General features: G+C 41.2%; 1 protein-coding gene across 1 annotated transcript; it reads right to left on the bottom strand.

Annotated features, from left to right (window-relative positions):
• Positions 1-763: 763 nt before the first annotated feature.
• On the bottom strand, positions 764-16,609 carry LOC135501171 (fasciclin-2-like). Its single transcript, XM_064793062.1, has 10 exons — positions 16,374-16,609; positions 15,198-15,521; positions 13,120-13,413; positions 8,937-9,239; positions 7,712-7,759; positions 6,890-7,036; positions 6,312-6,333; positions 5,502-5,584; positions 5,028-5,269; positions 764-3,932 (listed from the first exon to the last, which is right to left on the bottom strand). The coding sequence occupies exons 1-10, from the start codon at positions 16,447-16,449 to the stop codon at positions 3,756-3,758; spliced, it is 1,716 nt and encodes a 571-aa protein (XP_064649132.1). The 5' UTR covers positions 16,450-16,609; the 3' UTR covers positions 764-3,755.
• Positions 16,610-20,941: the final 4,332 nt, after the last annotated feature.

The following is a 20,941-nucleotide window of genomic DNA, read 5'->3' as shown; positions in this document are numbered from 1 at the left end:
ATTGGAAACGTGCCAAGCGATAGTTCGATTTTGGCTCAAAGTAACCCCAAAATGCATCTCAGACTCGTTCTGGATCGTTGTGTGCTGCTGCATCGACAAATGTTAGATTATCAAAAATCTCGATGGCTTGTGGGCCAAGCCATAACAGAATGTAGTTGACTATCTCCTGTGGTGTTCGAACCGAATATGTCGGAGTTCCCAGGAGCAATTGACAATAAAGTTTGAATGTTTTGAATTGCTTTTTGAGGTCGGTGGCTTCCCAATCAAACGTAGCGATCAAACCAGCGACTTCATATGTGACGGTTGCTGCTGCAGCTGCATCAGGTTCGTCATCAGCCATGTTGCACTACTGATGATGTACAAACTGTGTATGGTATAAGGGATCCGGCGTAGGCCTATAGCTACTGTACTGGGAAAGTGTCCCAAAAGTTCACAAAAACACTGTTTTTGGAATGAAAATGTTCAAAACTACTTAACTGATCCTGCTTGTAGCCACTCGGTACTTAATTGTCCTTTTTGCATGGGAATTATCCGTTTGTTTCAATATGTGTTTTGAGATAGTGTCAATTCCATTTTGTATCCTTTGTCTACTGTTCCACGTTTTTTCCTGGATGGGATGATGTGAATTTCAATCGGTCACCATCATAAAGTTCGAATGTTGCCCATTCCAAAAAAATGGACATCCCAGTTCTTGACACCATGTTCTATTCGTTAGTGGAACTCAGATAAGGAAGACATGATCGTAGATGGAGTAAATAGGATGTTTAATCTCTAGCTATATAACTACATGTTGGATGTGAGGCAGGCTACACAAAAGACTGATCATCATACCAAATAAGGATGAACAGGTGTATCAGCATTAATATCTAAACCTTAGCATAGATGGCGATAGCTGCACGTAGCAAATAATGTGTGTACATGTCACATGGAAATTGGTTGACATCTGTTCAACAGTTTAGGAGTACTAGGAATTTGTTGGATTTTCAAGATGGCGGCCTGGTGGCCATATTTGTAATGGGATTTTACTGAAAATTACGGATGTTGATAAGAGTACATAGATACATAGTCACATGAAGTTTGTTTGCAACCCGATCATTAGTTTCGGGGTAATAGGACGTTGTTTAATTTTCAAGATGGCCACCTGGCGGCCATATTGGTTGATGGATTTGACTGAAAATCAGGGATGTTGTAGAGAGTATAGAGATATACAATCACATTAAATTTGGTTGCAATCCGACTTCGTTTAATTTTCAAGATGGCCGCCTGAGGGCAATATTTGAAGTTCGAGCAGGACACATTTTTGGGGTAGGATAGATGGTCCCTAGATACATGTCCTCACGAGTTTAGAACCTTCTAGCTCAAATAGAACCGAAATGTGCCACCTGTCGGTGATTTAGCGAACTTTGACTCTGTGACATTGAAAAGTAGGTCAAATCAAAAACACGGATGATATGTCGTTTAACCTTATTAGATACACCCACCATAAAAATGTCGTCACTCTACGTACAACCATTAGCATCAAAAAGGCAAAAAACAATTTCCAAGATGGCCGCCTGGAGGCCAGAAAGTAGGTCATATCACGAAAAATGAAAATAAGTATCTAACCCTAGCGGTAAAGTTGTTGGCGTCATGTGGAGCGCTAGCGTTTATTGAAGAGTGTCACTCCAAAACGAGACCAACACCATATCTGAATTTTCTGAGTTGGTTTCCTTATAATATTCACCAATCCAGTTAAATTTGAAATAACTCATAAAATGGTCTTGATTCTATTTGCCAAAATATAACTTGATTCTGATGCATTTTCAAGTTCACTCCAAACCTAAATCCTGAAATTATCTTTTTCTAAAATTGTCCCAAATGGTCAGTCAGATCTCAATTTCGAACCTAACTAATCATTTTACCAACCTTTGGCTTCAGCCAAATTTAATGCTAACTTCTTGTATCTAGTTACATGATCGTATAATTATGACATGATCTACATGTATATAACCTATTAACAGATATAGCACTGAGTGATATATTTTTGTACATAAAATTCAAATAAACAAAAAGGAAACAGTCTGTTCAAAGATGATTAGAAATTCATTGAACTGCAGTAAACAATGCACTAGAACAGGGTGTAAGCCAAGGCCTGCTTGAAATCCACAAGCCATGTTCAAAAATGCCTTGCTACGCAGAAGAAAATCATATTTAGAGATCAGCGTCAGTATGCTACTACAAATGGCGACGCATAATGGCCGGAAGGCGTATTACTCTCCTGGCCAGGTTAACCCCTCGTCCAAGTGGTCCCTTTAAATGAGCTTTACCGTAATATGTAACCGAATATATAATCAGCACATATTCTATAAGCACTGTACATCTAAGCACACAAAATCGAATTACATGCAGCAAAATATTTGAAATGAAATGGCCAGGGCCATTGTGCTCACCTCATGTGGAGGAAAGATGGATAAAGAGCATGGTATTGTGTCATGTAGTGTTAGGTTTGATGTAGGTCCAAGCAATTACAATTTCCCCAAAATGGCCAATTTACAGTACATTCGACCTATGTGACCTTGAAAAGTAGGTCAAATCAAAGAAGACCCGGGTGACACATTGAATGGTTGTTAGAATTAGATGTACCTATGATATAAAATTGGTGCCAATCGGGCAAGTCATTACTAGAAATAATGGCATTTTGAAGAATTTAGGATTTGGCCCCCTCCCTGGAGGCCAAACGGCAAATCAGATCGCACCAAACTTCGGTACCTGCGATCACCTGACCAAGGGGTACATGTGTACTTAATTTGTGATCAATAGTCATTGCAGTTAAGAAACGTGCCATAGTTACGGCCTGACGGCGAATTTACGCCATTTGACCTCTGTGACCTTGACAAGAAGCTCAAATTAAAAACCTGTCTGACATATACTGTATGGTGGTTAGATGTACCCATGATATCAAATTGGTGGCAATCGGGCAAGAAGTTAAGGAATAATCACATTTTTAAGGTTTTTGGATTTTGCCACCTGGTGGTCAAGTGGTGAATCATATTGGACCAAACTTCAGTCCCTGAGATCACCTGACTAAGGAGTAAATGTGTACCAAATTTGGTATCAATAGTCATTGCAGTTTAGAAACGTGCCATCGTTACATCCTAATGGCCAATTTACACCATTTGACCTCTGTGACCTTGAAAAGGAGGTCAAATCAAAAACCCGGAGGATATATGATGCACCTTTGCTAGAAGTACCTACCATATTTTTTTCAAAATTTCCCGACTACTATTAAGGGAGATATTGCATATTTTCACTTTTAACGTTTGGCCCCCTGGTGGCCAAACCATGAAACGAATCGGACCAAAACTTGGTCTCCAAGGTGTCATTACATAAGGGTACATGTGTACCAAGTTTCAACTCAATAGCTTTAACAGTTACGAAACGTGCCCTGCTAACGGACGACGGACGACGACGACGACGACGGACGACGGACGCCACGGTATGGGATAAGCTCACCTCTGCTAAGAGGTGAGCTACCAAATGAGTACAGACTGGTTACTAGAACATTTCATGCAGAAAATAAAATTGTTCACTTATAAAAATTTTGCATCGAGATCTGGATTACATTCCTGATTGTTTGAGTGCACATAGGCTCGATGTACAACTGAATGCGAGCCTATTTCAATTGCCCAGATGCACATGTACAGGAAATCTTCAATGATTACGTCGTATCCATGGTGTGTACTAGGACATGAAGACATGCATTGACAATTGTGTAACTAAGTTATGTACTGGACAAGTACTTCTTCTTCCTCCACCAAAGGGGGCGCAATTCGGTTGAAATCAACAGTTGAGTATGGGGATGATTGTTCAGTCCGCCTAACTGGATGGTCGTGTTTCGGATTAGCAGGTTGGAACAAAAGCTTCGCATACACTGTACCGTCCACCCCAGTTTGCTGAAAAACAGATGGATACCATAGTTGTTGCACACATTTTGAAGATGCAAGCCCAAATCTTAGACTGGATCTTGATCGGCGCTCTTAACCACCTTGCCAGATATGCGAGAATAACTTACGATTTATTGGTATTACCATAAATCTGGAAATATTTGGGTGCCTTTTGTTTTCATGTTTTTCGTGTTTTTGCTGACAATATATACTGGATTCACTCACCAATAAGATCCCAAGCCCGACAATACCCGAGTTTTACCACTTGCTCGATTGGTAGCCTCTAAACAGCCTAACACAATACATGCTTCCCGAAATTGGTGGCTTGCATTCGAACTAACTTTTTCCCCCTTGTCCGTCATTATTGTGTTGGTCAACAATGACTATCTCCTTTGTCCCTCCACCATAAAGCCTAGTTTCCCCTTATGACATCACTATTTCGGACACTTAGTGCCCCATTTCTGGAAAGGTATATAGTAGGCCTTTCACAGCATAAAAGGGGTGGGATATCTATTCAAGAGTTAACAATGTAATCGTCATGAATAGTCATGACTCTACAGCGGAACTTTTCATTATTATGATTAACGACCAATAATGGAAGAAACGAAGACAAGATATCCCACCTCTTTTGCCTACTATTATGTCCGGTTGTTTTGGCTCTACCCATCAAGGCGGTAGTAGAAATCGGGTATTGTCGGGCATGGGAGTGGATCCAGTAGAATTAAAATTCCTGTTCAAGGGTTGTCAAATCGCTTAATAATAGTCATGCACGCCTAAATTGCAATTTCGTGCACTTCCAAAGTGAGATTTTTGTAATCCGCCTAAATAACAATCGTTTAAAGTTTCGTTCATCTTGAGATCAGGCTTTTTACTCCTACGTCTGAAAGGTCGAGAGGCTGAGTATTTACAACAACTGGTGCCAGGATGGTTGCATTGGGCTATCTTCACAAAATATACGGATATGAGGCATTACTATTGTTAGTACGAGGTGCTAAAGAATATACTGAGCTGTAGGAGTTCACCAAAAGCATATTTTTCTCCAAACATTGAGTTACTGTGTTTCATATTTTCAGGGCAGTGCGGGTCACTTGATTGTCAACTCACCTGAGGTACACCTCCACTACCACTCTTTTGCTGTGACTGGCTCTTCCTTTTTACATTCTCGTATAGATGTTCCTCAACAGGACTTGTGGGCTGTGACATACTGGATGCCAGCAGTGGCAGGCGACCCCCTTTCGGAATCCCGTTCTTGCCGTCCGGCACATTCTGGAAAGCACTCTCTGCGTCCTTGTGCGTGTCCGACACGACATCAGGCGTTCGGAGTTTTGCTTGAAAACTCATGTTTGCTGGTTAGGAAAGAAAAATGATAGACAATTTACAAATTTTGACATGTCTCAAGAAAAAAATACATATTTTCAAGCTCGATTGAGGATCGATTTCAAATCTTAATTTTGCGATTTTTTTCCAATTTTGAATTTTTTGCCCGATGCACATCATAAAGTTAATCAATGTCTAATTTCTATGTCATGGCGGTAACGACCAAGATGAATTTCTAACTCATTCAGTGGCAGAACTTACATTTTGTAGCATTGCGATTTTTATCAGGGTCGCATTCTGAACGTGGAAGGGAGTGACGCAGTGACTGGCCAATCACCACATTGCTACGGAAACAATCAAAAACAAAATATGCTAAAAAAATGCATTCGGAAGAACACCTTAGTCACCAGGGTATGAATAGGGCACGGTACGTATGTAACATTATGAACCATCAGAGTTAATCGGTCCGTTAACTCCCCTCATGCTTGCCACAATTCTGTATCTCGTGCGCCTCGAGTTGTTGTGAGCCAATCAGAACGTTGCTTTCAAAATTGTGATTTTTCATGAATGAGTCATTCATTTATTCTCGCCTCCAGTCTTTGCATGCTGCCAATATACACTTTCGACACAGCTTGTTTGAAAGTAGAAGACTAGAAGCGAGGTTGCTTAGATCATGATTGAAGTGCGCTCTTGTCACTAGCCCATTATATAGCCTGATCCGCTACGCTTTTCTCCTCGAAAAATGACACCAATCATGATCAATTCGAGCATCCAAAAGTTCAATCAAAAACAAGACTCTCATTATTTTCTACCAGACGCCCCTTCAGATATAATTATTTCACAGCAGTTACAGGAAAGATCATTTGTTACGTAACATTTTGCTCGATGTTACCGTCACAGATGTCAAATAGAGGGATTTGGGTTGAATGCAGAAATACTGGACTTATTACTCAATTTAGCCATCCTGACCGACAGGCGGAGTATACCGAAAACAACTGGTTATGCCAGGAAGCAATTTAACATGTTTTTTCTTTCTTTGTAGACTCACTTTGATATTTCATCCGTACTTACCTTCGCAATTCTTGATCATCACCTGAAGAAAGGGAGGAATGCATTAGATGGGGAGCCGAAATAAGACATTTGCGTGGCCATTTGAAATGACGATTTGATTTGAAAATCCGCTAAGCACAGTAAATACCCGTAGCTCCCTCCTCCAAGCCTAAGGTTTAGCATCGCAAAATGACTGGTAATTTATGGTTGCTTGGTCTAGGTGTGCAATACATCATCCATTCCTATCATTAAAGATTGCAGCTTTTAGATTATACCAGTGCATCGGTATTAATGTGCGATTTATTTACACGGCGGAAGACCACTGCAATGGCAGCAAGGCAGCCATCTTGGATTTTCAATCGGGCCCAAGTCAATAGGGCATCTATCCCACCCAACCCATCATGTGACAGAACGTTGAAGCCCATCGGGTGACTTGTTTTGCAGAATGCGAAATCCAAGATGGCTGTCATGAAGCTATAAATTTACTGGATATTGGATCGGCCTGAAATTCGATAGATTGTTCGTTTTCCCGACCCTAGATGGTACAGAGGTATCTTGTAAAGGGCCTTTTGTGCTCAAAAATGAAAATTGTGACCTACTCTTTTTCTTGCCCCTGGACCTCTCTTTGCTTTTGATAGCGATTACGATAATGCCGATGGCCACCAGAATCGCCACGCCCCCTCCTGCGATCATACCGATGCCAATGATATATATATTATTTTCTTCTTTCGAGGTTTGGGCTGCTTCTGCAAAATTTGATTGGCGTCCATAAATTGATGTATCAACAGAGGTTAAAGCACATCTATAGACCATAACACTGTAATCAGTTAATCAGTCTGTGAGGCAAGGCTCCCTGCATGAATTGCGACATGATGCAAAAACGAGATTTCACCTGCATGGTCATCCGCCGATTTGACCACTGCCTTGTTCGGAATCCTGACCGCACTCTGGCAAACCTGTGTAATTTCTAAAACAGGTTTGCGCAAAAGTGCGCACATCTATTCTTGTTGATTTTTAATAATCAATTCCCAATTTTCGTTGCCCATTGGTCTACCACCAGTAGAGATTGGTAAGATTTGGCGAGATATCGCACATCATTCTGTAAAATACAGTACATTTGGCCACGTCGTCTGTATAAACTTCACGCTTGTCTCTCGAATTATTGAGCTTGCAAAAGTAAAGAGTTATCGAGTATGTGGCGTGTTCAATTCATTCAACACATGCTTGAACCTAGTATGTAACCATAATATGAACAATTCGATCTGAAAGAACGTTTCCTGGCCGATAGTTTCCATTAAGACCTTGAGAAATGTTAAATAAAAGTCCGCTTCCAACATTTTCCATTTAGAACTTGTCAATTAATGACGAAAAAATACGTTTCAAACATATTCCATTTTTGCACCTACAAAACAACTACTCACCTGTGGTCTTTACTGGCACAATATTGCTCGACTTACTCGTGCAGGACTCTGTAAAGTAAAAGTAAGTTTTGATTAACATAATACTCATTAACCCTTCCACGAATAAATATCAAAATAATGTTGCATGTTGTGACTAAGAAAATCCTCATTAATGGTGACTATGCATTGTAGAAATATAGCATGCGTGCACTCACGGGGTGGGAAAGGTATTTTGCGCCAGGACTTGTGAATAACGTGTATTTCTACTATACATGTATATGTGACCCATCACAGCAAAACCAGGCACATGTCGCACAGAAGATGAGCCTAAATGACACCAGGATATAATGGAAGAAATTGATGTGCTCATATTTCACAATAGGCAGACAATAGAGAAATGAACAAAGAGTCCGTCTCAACCTGCCAAGCTCAGAGCGACATGCGCCTGTTTTTGCTGTGACGGGTCACATAAGAGCTGAAACCAAATTTGAAAAGCATCGAACACGTTCAGAAAAATGGTTGATTGTTAAAATAGTTAAAATAGTTCCTCTCATGAACCAGAGGATGAACCGACATACTGCAATGAAAAGCAGCCTATTCCTTTAATGGGTATCCGTCAGAGGAGCGGACAAATCAACTACTCACCTGTGGTCTTTACTGGCGCAATATTGCTCGACTCATTCGTGTAGGACACTTTGAAGTAAGAGTAAGTTGTGAATAACAAAATACTCATTAACTCCTTCACGAATGAATATCCAAATAATGTTCTTTGAAATGTGAACTCCCCCCTACCCCCCTACCCCCCTCTCGCCACAGGTAGAGTATTGACTACAGCGACGTAGAATCAGAAAGATTTCTTCAAAGTTAAAACTTCAGCTGCGGGCTGATCATCCATCCCCCTCTTAGGAATCTGTCACCTTAGGGAGGGGGGTGTCATTTCACTCCTCAACATTGAAAACACATCAAAACTCAATGAAATTCCTGGCAGAAATGGCTTGGGAATTCAAGTAGATGCATGATAGATATCTAAGCAAATTATCCAGGTAAAATACGTTCGTGAACTGGAATGGAGCTAACACGTAGATCAAAACCGAGGCAGAGCCGGGGTTTTGGCCAACATTTTAGCTCAACCTGATTGATGTTAGTGATGGCTATTCTAGCTACTTTAAAGTGCACTTTGCTGGATAACGGTGTATAAATTGTAGAAATATAACCTGCTTAATGGGAATCCGTCAGAGGAGCTTACCTGCTTTGACAAGCTTGAAGTTGAAAACCTTGGCCTGGAATCCACTCGTTTTAACCGAACAGGAATAGTTGGTATAATCCGAGGATTTGACATCATTGATTTTCAACTTGCTGGAAGTTGGCCCGGAAGTTATTTCAAAATCTGGTGATGTTCGCGATAAGACATTGCCATCCTTGGACCAGGTGTAACCAGTTGCGACTGGAGTTGGGTTTGCGATGATGAACAGTTTAAACATTGCCTCCTTCCCAATTTCGCCAACCACATCAGATTTCATTTTGGTTCCTGGGTCTATCCTTGGAGAGTCTGTGGGAGAAATTTTGAGCATGGTTAGGTTATGTAATTTACATGTATATATTTAGTGCAGGAGTGCCCTAGTGCTAATGTCTCTATTCATACTTCTTCAACACGTATCGCATTGCTGATACATTTATGTGACCTGATCTAACAAAGTAGGAGCTGGTAGTATTTCGAAAAAAGAGAGGGAAAAAGGTGAAAATGAAAACAAATCCCTCAATTATTTTATCTTATATTTACCTTTGGCAAAATTTCTGAAAAAAAAATAAGTTTCACGATTTTGCTGTTGAGCGTATATTAGGAAATTTTGTTCGGTTTTTCTTAATGAAATTTTTGTTTCACTTTTCGCAAATCTAGTTTAACTGCAAAGTCTGCAAAACTTAAGACACTCACCAAAATTTTGTTGGCGGTTGCATACTGTCTTCTCCCACTTAACCGAGCGCCAGGAAAATTTCTCGAAAATGAATAAGTCCAGAAACATGGCAATATGTAGTTTTTTTATCGGTGGGCTGCAAACATTCAATATGACAGCCAATTATAGTGATTAATGGTTATAGGAAGACAACCATGTAAATGTTGTCAATTCAATAACGCCTGGTCGCGGCCAGGGCCAGTAATCCCTGCAGTCAGGGTGATGATCATTGAAGTTACATAAGTCTATTACAAGGCCATGTAAATGGTTGACCAATCCAGAGTCTTTCAAATGAATTTATTTCATCTAATCGATTATGGAATCGTTTTCTTGTTGGGAAAACCCAATAAAGGGCACATTCGTGTCAAACGTCATAATTGTTGTCTGCCATCTTGCTTTGACCACGTTCTTTTGGTAAAGCCCACAGCACACAAGCCGCCAACTTTGGCGACAAGAAGCGTTCAGCTGACGCCTCTCGACGTCAAAGTTGGCGGCCAGTGGATCCCGGTCAGAGCACACCTGCCGAGAATCGGCGTCCAGTAGCGTCTTTTACGCCACTTTAGGCTGCCATTTTGAAATCATGTGACATCAAGACGCATACTGATTGGCCATAGCCTCGCCGCCGACGCCAATTCAGGCGGCAATCCGTAGCACACCTGGGTTCTTCTTGCGTTCAAACGCGGCGACACACGTCAAAAATCAAACATGTTAGATATTTGGCGTTAAGTTGCGGCAAGTCGCAGCAAGTCGCGTTCGCCGACGCCGTTCGTAGCAGACTAGGGATTTTTTAGACGTTCAGGACTCTTGCGGCAAAAAACGCTTGTGAACGCCGAAGTTTGCGGCTAGTGTGCTACGGGCTTAAGATGCACGCAATCCGATGGATATTGTGGGTAGGCCTAGCAGTCACCCTAATGATCTTAACGTATGGAATGTAACATGAAGATAATGTTGACAGCCCTAACCCTGATACCACTACTGATGATGATGATATAGATGATGCTAACCAAGCTGTACCGGGTGCACGTAGGCACCAGAAAAGCTACAGTCTCAATCAGAAGATTGACCTTATCGAGACATACCAATTGGAGCATGCTATAGGATTACGTCCTGCTGAAACTGCGACATCCTTTGCTAGACACCACCGCATAGCGCCGCATACATTTAGACGTTGGATAAGCGCACAGGATGACTTGATTGCCCTCAGAGATAGATCAACTCCAGACCATAGAAGACGGAGGAGACAACGGCAACGCGGCACTGATGCACAAGGTAGTGTTTCTTCAAGCATTCTATTCCTCGCTAAATGAATTTCCTTCTTTGTTGGCCTATACCGACTGGAATAAGTCCGCTTCTGTGTCATGGACGGACGAATAAGTCGCATGATACATCAACGTGACTGACCCTGACCATGCATTTAACAATATCAGTATTATTGTTCCTGGAAACTCTATTCCTAGGACTAACATTTCGTGGTCATCGCCAATCAATATTTCCTAAGATGTTCAAAGTGTTAGCTTTTTTATTTCAGCATACTGGCCCGAAATGGAAAACAATTTGAACACCTGGTTCCTTGAGTGCCGAAGACTTGGTATCCCTGTTTCACGTGAGGATATCAAAGGGCAAGCTGGAAGAGAATTTCAGCAATGGTGGGCAGAGCTTCAGAACGAAACGAAGGCCGAAGGACAAGAACAGAGACCCCTACGATACCTTTTCCATGCATCTGCACATTGGCTTAGCAACTTTATGGAAAAGTGAGCTTTATTCCTCTGTTGCATGGATCGGCCTGAACGTACGGAATGGATTGTATTCGGTGAATTTTAATAATATGCAAATTCCATTTCTGGAAACAAATCAGCTTTCGAAGGAAGTCCAAAGATTCAAGGGGATTACCTGACAACGCCCAGGCTTTGGTTGCCGACTACCGGGGAGAGTTTGCCGACCTCATCAGAGACGTTGATTGTGATGTCATCATGAACATGAATGAGACGTTCGTGTTGTTTGATAGGGTGCCAAGATCAACAATGGAAGCGACTGGGTCTCAGAATGTTGGCATTGGATCACCCCAAGGCAATCCGAAACTTGGATGCACGGTGACTCTAGTAGTTACGACAGACGGACGAAAAGGACGAGCCGAGCTCAACTTCAGAGGCTTGGCACCAGATGGTGACGTCATTCGGCAGCTTCAGGCGGATGCTCCAGACAATGTGCGAGTGAGTATTGGCATAAAATACAAGTCCGTGGTTATAGTACAGGATATGTACCTGACGTCATCAGTGCTGTCATTAACGGTTAGACATTCTAGTTAATGGTAGTGTTTTTTTAAGGAGATCAGAACTTCTATGACTAAAATTGTTGTAGGTTTGTCATGGGTGGAAACAAAACATTGTGCGTGTCTGACTGTTCACAAAAGTAATGTAAATGTTCATACTTGTTGTTTGCTTTTCCAGGTAACTGTAGTCCACGGGCTTGGGCCCGACACCAATCGCTAATCGAGTGGTTGCAGGCCCTGATTGTGCCATTTGTAGCAGGGGCCACGTTCCTGTTACTTTTAGACAGGTATCCGGCGCATCGAAATCAACAGTTTCGTGATGCAATCACCGCAGATAATGGGACAGACACAGGACGATGTACTTCACTGCTGCAGCCCTTGGACTTGACCGTAAACAGGAGCTTCAAGTGTCAGCTGAGGACCATTTGGAAAGTGTGGAGAATCGGCCACACCGATGATCAAGGACATTGTGAGCGGATCACCAGGCGGAAAGTGGTCAGGATGATCAGCCGGGAAAGGGTCACACAACAGACAATTATGAACGGTTGGAGAGCCAGTAGCCTAGTTCCTGAGGACGATGACGAAGTTGAGGAGGGGGTAGAAATGGTAAATGATGAACTTGAGCAATTTGTTGAGGGGATTGAGTTTTCGGAAGGAGAAGAGGATGATGATGTTATTGATGATGACGTGTAAACCCCGTTTGGATAAATAAATTGATTGCTAAATTGATAAGTAAATCTGTGATCTTCTTTAATTTATTCGTTGACAGCAAGACTTCTTTATTGGGACATTCTGCAGACCCATGAAGCTGGCTTTATCATAGACCCTAGATTAGAAATTTCTGGTCAACCAACACTATAGGCATACAATGAGGACGCTGGTTGTATTGTATTCATTCATTCAGTACAGGACTACCCCATGTCAATGTTCATGTCTTTTATCCACTGACGTGGAAGGCATTCGCATTGCCCACGAAAAGGGAATCAATTATCAGCTGTGGCTGTTCTTTCTAATGTTCGCCTGCCACCAGTAAAATCTGCCTATTCATTTGAACTTAGTCATTTTACGATTCAGCCGCGCTCGGTTAAGTGGGAGAAGACAGTATATATAAATCACCTCGGTTTCGACACAAACCAATATTCACTATTTTAAATTAAGTGAAATCCGGCCCTTGTCAGACCTTATGAAGAAAACCAAAACAAACTTACATTGTACATTAAGGACTGCCGACGCCTGTCCCATTCCACCATCATTCCAAGCCATACAAGAGTATGTCCCACTCTTATCGTACGGGATACGCGGGAACTCCACAAACGTTCCATTATTCGTGGTAGTGTTGGAGTCCTGGATGACTTGTTTCGCGATTGAGCCATTTTTCATCCACAGCCACTGGTACCACGTAACGAGCTCTGGGTTGCCCCCACTGATGATGCACTCAAAACGCACAAATTCATTTTCACTAACAGTCTTCTTGCTGACTTTTACTTGAACGTTGTGTGGAACTGCAAATAGATGGAGTCATCAAGCGTATATTAAATGGGATTTGGGGTCAAAGAACTTCCTGCACTTAAACGGGACGTTTAAAAATTAGAGGGCCCTAGGGGTGTCGCTCAAATGGGACCCTAGTGCATGCATCCCGACCTTTTGTCAAAATAAATCCATATTCAACGGTTAAGCAAGGTTTGTCACAAGATAAAGCCATGAGTTGTTTTTTATCTTAGGCTTGTCTGAAATGCACTCGCTTGACTACATGTCCCCTTTAAGCAAGATGCTCGTTCTGCTTTTAGGCACGAAGCTATAAATGAGATATCTTATTATTTTCAGATATGATGACTTTTTCTTTCCCATCGTGTACCCTTGAATATGGGCGGTTATTACCGCAAACAAAGACAAACCAAAGCAAAGACACTTGTGTAGCATATCAAGGACACGTAGATTGATACTCCTATGTGTGCCACATCAAAGACATCTGGAATGCATGTTTTGTTTTTGTTTGATACAGCATAGATAAAACTAGACCGCAACCTCTCTGGGATGGACAGTTGTTTTCATGAGCCATACACAGCACAGATAACACATGACCGCAATACCTCTCTGGACCATACACCACGTCGAAGATAACGATGCGAAGTCAACAGACGGCGCCACCGTCTTGGGAAAAGTAAAAAGTTGAAGGAGGTTGACACAGTTTTCTAAGTTATCTCTATCCATGGTTATGATATACCAGAATGACTGATGATTTTGAAAAGAAAGGGGATCTCAAAATACGACAGTCTACTACGAATAGATGCAATAGTGACATAACAACACATGTGCATTTTCCCGCTAGTCGCTTATATCAACAAAAACCTGAAGTTGTCGATGTCGTTTTACTTTTCCAAAGACGGTGGCGCCGTCTGTTGACTTCGCATCGTTAGATCGTCTTTGATGTTGCACACATAGGAGTATCAATCTACGTGTCCTTGATATGCTTCACAAGTGTCTTTGCTTTGGTTTGTCTTTATTTGCGGTAATAACCGCCCATACTTGAAGTCATTTACTAACTAGTGCTCTAAACAGGCGAACGCAGAGTTTGTATTGACATTCAGGTCATCTCGTAGCTTAAATATCACTCCAAACACCAAAGAAAATGAACAGCATTTTCGTCTTGAGCACATTGATATTTTGCACTAATCAGTGAATTCCATCGGATAACAAATTAAATTTGGAATCAGGAGTACGACAAGACCCTATATTCAGCATGCCTCCTGCAGATTTTATATTGACAAAAATTAACCACTTTTGATATTCCTTCCAGAACTCCAATCACAACCCTAAATGACGTACATGTAGCCAACCAAAGAATGCACATTATTTGTGATGATATCACCGCTGTCAAAATGATAAACGGTCGGTATAATTACCAGCAATAATTGTTACCACGAAAACAAAGTCCCTGAAACATTTTGTTAATTACACATTCATTCGGGCCATGTATGTGGTTATAGTCAAGTATACCAAGTATAGTCATCAATAATTTTGTTTCATCTCCCCTCATAAATAAATATTCTTTTCACACTTTTCAACGGCAAATCGCCACAGACCACAATTATATGTATGAAGAGAAAACACAATGGTAAAGAAATGACTGCCGCGTGTCTCTTTTGATTTAATCAGTATTCACTTAGACATATGACGCAATAACCAGATGCTTAAAAAAGTATATGATACTTTTTCCCCTGGTATGCCTGCCGAGATACAGGCGGTGTTCGATAGTCCTGAAGTCCAGGGATACCGACAAACTTACCTAAAACATATAATTTCAGATTAGTTGTGGCTCTTACTCCATCAGCCTCACACTGCCAATCCCCGCGGTCCGAAATTTGAACGTTACTCAATTGAAAACGCTCAATATTTATTCCACACTGAACGAGTTTTAATCTCGATTTATACCTTTCTGCGACAACTTCACAATTATGTGTCAAATACACACTTGTTTTGTGAAATTTGTCCTTGTACCATGTAATATTTTTGGTGATTCCATCCGCAATGGTACAATTCAGCGTTATCGTTTCGCCGAGGCGTGGATGTGAATTACTAAGGCTATTTTTCACCGTTATTCCAAGAGCACCTGAAAAGAAAATTTGATCAAATCAACATCCACAAGGTACGATACTCTATTAACACATTAATATCCATATGCTGACTTTGAAGTAGCCCAAGACAAAATTTGAGGTTTCATAATTCAACTTTACGGGAGATAAGCGAGGCAAGAAGCTAAACGTTCCTTTTCGTACTCAAAATTCCTGTTGCTTGCCATACTTCACTGCTTTGGCACTGACCACTAGGCGATTCTAGTTATAATAGAAGTGTGTTTCGTATTACTAATAGGCGAACCCTAAGTTGCAATACTTCATTTCATGTACTGCAGATGCAATGTTTACAATGTTGGCTGTTTCCTTCAGGGAAGCTGCAAATCCCCCTGGAAATTTGATTTGGTTATCCAAATTTATATAGCAGGGAAAGTCTCAAGGCTTTAAGAAAGAGAGGTTGACTGCATGACTTACCAGGTAAGTATTGCACCAGGAGGAGTCCCAGGACTAGTATGAGGAAGAGGCGATTGACTGCATGACTTACCAGGTAAGTATTGCACCAGGAGGAGTCCCAGGACTAGTATGAGAAAGGGGCGATTGACTGCATGACTTACCAGGTAAGTGTTTCACAAGAAGTAGTCCCAGGCTGGGTAGGAGGAAAGGAAGTCGGCCGCATGACTTACCTTGTAAGAGTTGCACCAGAAGGAGACACAGGCCTAGTAGGAGGAAAGGAAGTCGGTCGCATGACTTACCTTGTAAGAGTTGCACCAGAAGGAGACACAGGCCTAGTAGGAGGAAAGGAAGTCGGCCGCATGACTTACCTTGTAAGAGTTGCACCAGAAGGAGACACAGGCCTAGTAGGAGGAAAGGAAGTCGGCCGCATGACTTACCGTGAAGGAGTACCACCGAGAGGAGTCCCAGGCCGAGTAGGGGGAAGGGAAATTGGCCGCTATACATGTGAAACATTGTTAAAGGACCTTGGTGACAGGCCCAGTTGACCTCATATTATCACACTTCAGATGGTGTTCCTTAAGAATGGGCACGGAAACAAATCAAAACAATCATGTTCTTGACCAAACTGCAGAAATGTGCACAACTCCACCGTTAAAAAGTCAAATCGGCTATGGTACTTTGGCCTCGTACATGCATCAAGACCTTTGGTTCCAATTAATTATATATAAGGCAACTAACGATGATTAATTACGAACATGTTTTGTAGAGGACTACATGGAATTCGAATATCCGTAATTATTGCAAACAAATGATATCATATGCTTGGGACTAATAATTGCAATCATCCAGACTGACAGTGCGTAGGTTGACATGTAAATCAAGTGTTCCGAATGTACAGAATTAGCCAATATGTATCCATAACAAGGAAGAAGAATACATATTATTAGGAGAAAAAAAGAACTGTTCGTCTGATGGTTCTCTTCCAAAATATTTGTGTAGTGGCTCATGAACAATGCATGCCTGATGTAGTATTCAACTGGTATTGACCAAATTATGTAGAAGATAAACGTGGTTACCATAAAAAACTTAACGAGCAGAAAGAACGGTCTGCAATCTAGGTCACATACTATCCTGAAACTGCTGAAACTCAACCTCGTTCTGATTCTATTGATTGATAGTGTATTGGTACTGCACTGTACTACCTGTCTGATCGAGAGCAGTCAAATGATATGTGCCACTAAAAGTGTCCCCTGTAGCCATACAGTTACCCACAATCAGCTTCAAGCATACTGATATTAGAAGAAAAGGTCACTAATTGTTTATGATATTTTTACTAAAAAATGTTATCCGCTCCATTCAGGAGATTAATCATCCTAGTGTGAATGGTCTGGCTGCTCTGGGGGTTTAGGCGTTTTCTGGGAGGCTTAAACGCACTGAGGGCTGATTTTCCTCTAGGCCTCTCCGTTGATATCCTAAGTAATGGTATGCAAATAGTTATTTTCATATCACAACTGGTCTCTGATATATCATTGGTTATATCCCAGAGGGTCAGGGTTAAAAAATGCCAATCAACAGAAATAAGCCTCCCACTCAATATCTTCCCAGCCAAACAGCTCAGTAAAGATACGAATTTTGCCACATAATGATGCTGTCTTTCAGATGCAAGTGGTCTCATGGCAAGAAATTAAAACAGTTCTCAGCAATCTTCAAGTAAACAGTGGCTTGATGGATGGAGTTAAATTTGCCGATGGACATATGTTGGGCACTCTGTTCTGTGAGGCTTAAAGTTCAGGTCTGTAGATGAATGGTATTGTAGCGGTAAAGGGCTTATAAAGTTTGTCACCGTAAACGTCTTGCAACTCTGAACTCGAACCCAAAGACGTGCTAAAGAAACAATTGAGATCCTGCTCAAAGACGTTGATCCCTCCGTTGTTTGTGAACACGTTCCCAATCGGGTTGAAAGGAACCTCTAATTTTTGGTCAACATGGACAAACTGGTCGATCACCGGGATTTGCTTTCAGATGGAAATGGTGTGAATCAGTCTCATAATGAGAGAACAACATACATCACAATTGATATCAACTACCTCATTATCATGTCCAGTTGCAAGGGGGGTTGATGACAGTACGGTTGAGAAGTATATCCACTGATGACAAGATGTATTTCACTCTGGTTTCCATCGGATTGTATACAGACTGGGGAACGGTCATTCAGACATTTCTTCGATATTGCCCCCCCCCATGGCAACGCTAAGCATGTAGTGTCGTTCAAACAGTCAATCAACAGTTTGCGCACTAAGATCGCTGAATGTGTTACAAACAACAAACCAGGAGAGGCAACGCAAAATTCAAGATTCAATGGGTGGTCTCCTGTCAGCAACAGGTTCAATGACTGTTCCTAGGAATCAGAAACAAATGCTAACTCTCGTGCAAGGTCAAGGGGAGTGCATCATTATCAAGAGCAGAATCCTGTTGTCGAGATGAACTTGGTTCAATGATGGAACAGTGTAAGACAATGGAAAATAAACCACAAAAGTTTGTTCACAGGGTGAATGGGGTACCCGAACCAATGATGGCGGTTGGCACCGAGGAAGTAGTTTTGTGATCTGGAAAGGTTTTGTTCTGAAGCACCAATACCGAAAAATACGGTTCTGTCGGTCGACCCATCATTTAATTTGGGATACTTCTACTTGACACCCACAACGTATGAACACTTGTGGATCATCAACCATAAAACAGGAAAACATCCCCTATTTATCGGTCCGTCATTAATTCAATACCAGAAACACTTTTCGACTTATTACTACTTGGCCTCTAGTATTGTGAACAGAAAACCAAACTCTGTTTCAAATCCAGATAATTGGTGCTGTTGGTGACATATATGTTTGTGACGTAACTTGACCCATTTTAGCCTCTGGTGGAAACCCTGGTATTCCTTATTGATCATGACTGTACATACGTGTATGGCCTGGTTAATAATCAACAGCCACATATTTCTCATACCTTTATTCACTTGTGGAAAATGGTTGGAAATGTTTTGTTGAATCATATTCATCATTTAATGAATATATCAATTCTGTTAATTTCGGTGTAAAAACGTAAAATTGACTGATTGAGAGTCTTTGTGGCATGTATTGTAGAATGGCTGATATGATTGTTTTCGATCGTCTGTTCGGTTATTTCTTACTCGTGGCATCATTGGTATTTCCATACTTGTTATCTTTTTAACTACATGTATATCAGCAAGTATAAGACTGCTGTGGGCTGACATTGTATTTCTAGCCCTAATTTTGATTCATTTTATTATACATGTACCAATACATGTGTTCTGTTGGGCTTGCCACCACCTTATTGATTAAGTTTTAGCCCTTTTTACCCCTCAGCCCATATATACAAGAGGGGTATTGTCGAGGCCTGCGTCGTCTGTCCGTCTGTCCGTTGAACTCATTTCCGGAGCCTATCTCCGTAACCATAAATGCTAGGCATTTCATCTCTTTGAGATTTGAAGGTATTATGCTGCCACTGTGCCCTTTGGCAGTTTTGACGATTTTCGAACTACGTTCCGCCCCAGGGGGCGTTTCATGTGAAAAACTACTTTTGGTACTGTGGACACTGCTCATGAGACTACATCAGATATTACCCGGGTTTTTGATGTGACAGACATTTCAAGGTAAAAGGGGTCAAATAGCATAAAATGACCGTAATCGGTTTCCGGAGTTTATCTCCATAGCTATTTAGGCCAGGCTTTTCATCCGTGGATTGTTTGAAGTCTTATAGTGCCATTGAGCGTTTGTGCCTTTCGGCACTTTTGATAATATTTGAACTACACTTTGCCCAGACCAGGAGGCACTTCGTGTGAGAAACTAATTTTGGCTATTTCTCATGAATGCTGCTAGCTTAAATCATGAATTTTGTACTGTTGACCCTGCCCATGGTTTTCTATTTGACCTACTTAAAGGTCACAGGGGGTCAAATAGCGTAAGTTATTGGTTTTTGGAGCATGTCTATTGATGCTCGAATGTTCATCATTGAGTTATATTACGGTCTTATGGTGGCATTGTGTACCTTGGCACTTTTGCTCATCAGCCAAAAAGGTTCCTTTTTCTCACCAACTACTTTCACCTATATCTTAAGAGTGACGCCCGTAGTCCACTCAGCCCACTTTACTATCATGTCACCTTCAGCGGGTGTGGGCTGAGGGGGTTATGCTCGTTTTGCGATGCTATTTTTAACTACATGACGTACCTTACTTGTTATCTTTTTTGAACTATATGTAACTAGTATCAGCAAGTACGAGACTGCTGTGGGCTAACGTTGTATTTCTAGCCCTAATTTTGATTAATCTAAAACATATACATGTACCAATTCATTTACATGTGTTCTATGGGGCTTACCGACACCTTATTGATTTATTTTTAGCCCCTTTTAACTATATGTGTACATGATGTGTCCTATGGGGCTTACCGCCATCCGATTTATTTCAATCGACAGGTGTACTGCAGTAGGGCTTACTACCATTCATCTATTGATTTATTTCTAGGCCTCATGTTCAAGAAAATAGTTCTTACCAATTTCAATTTGTTTACAGTAGGTTTACTGCAGGTTTAGGATTACAGAAAAAAATAAAACATAACGTTTTATAAGGAACATAGCTTTGATTATTTGTCTGCATCTACAGGATATCCCAGAAAAAATACTCTGCGTAAGGGTTAATTCCGTAACTAATGAGTTGTCACTGAGTACCATTCATTTGAAATACCAAGTCAAAATCCGTTTGTTCCACTTTTTGTATTTTTTGCAAAGTAATTGTGTCTTTTTCGGTCCACTCATTTTTTGGAAAGTGGCAAAATGCACCATTTTCCGGTAGTTGGAACTGCAACTAGAGCTTAGGACCATGTCTTAATGAATTATCTGAAGATACACTTGACCATCCTCATCCTCATCATTATTCAATAATGACACAATTACTATGCAAAATTAGTAGTGTTAAAGGTGGTTTACATAC

Source organism: Lineus longissimus, chromosome 17, assembly GCF_910592395.1.
Source record: "Lineus longissimus chromosome 17, tnLinLong1.2, whole genome shotgun sequence".
In the NCBI taxonomy this organism is placed as follows: domain Eukaryota; kingdom Metazoa; phylum Nemertea; class Pilidiophora; order Heteronemertea; family Lineidae; genus Lineus; species Lineus longissimus.
The sequence above is the reverse complement of the archived record's forward strand: the minus strand, read 5'-3'. Positions and strand labels throughout refer to the sequence as shown.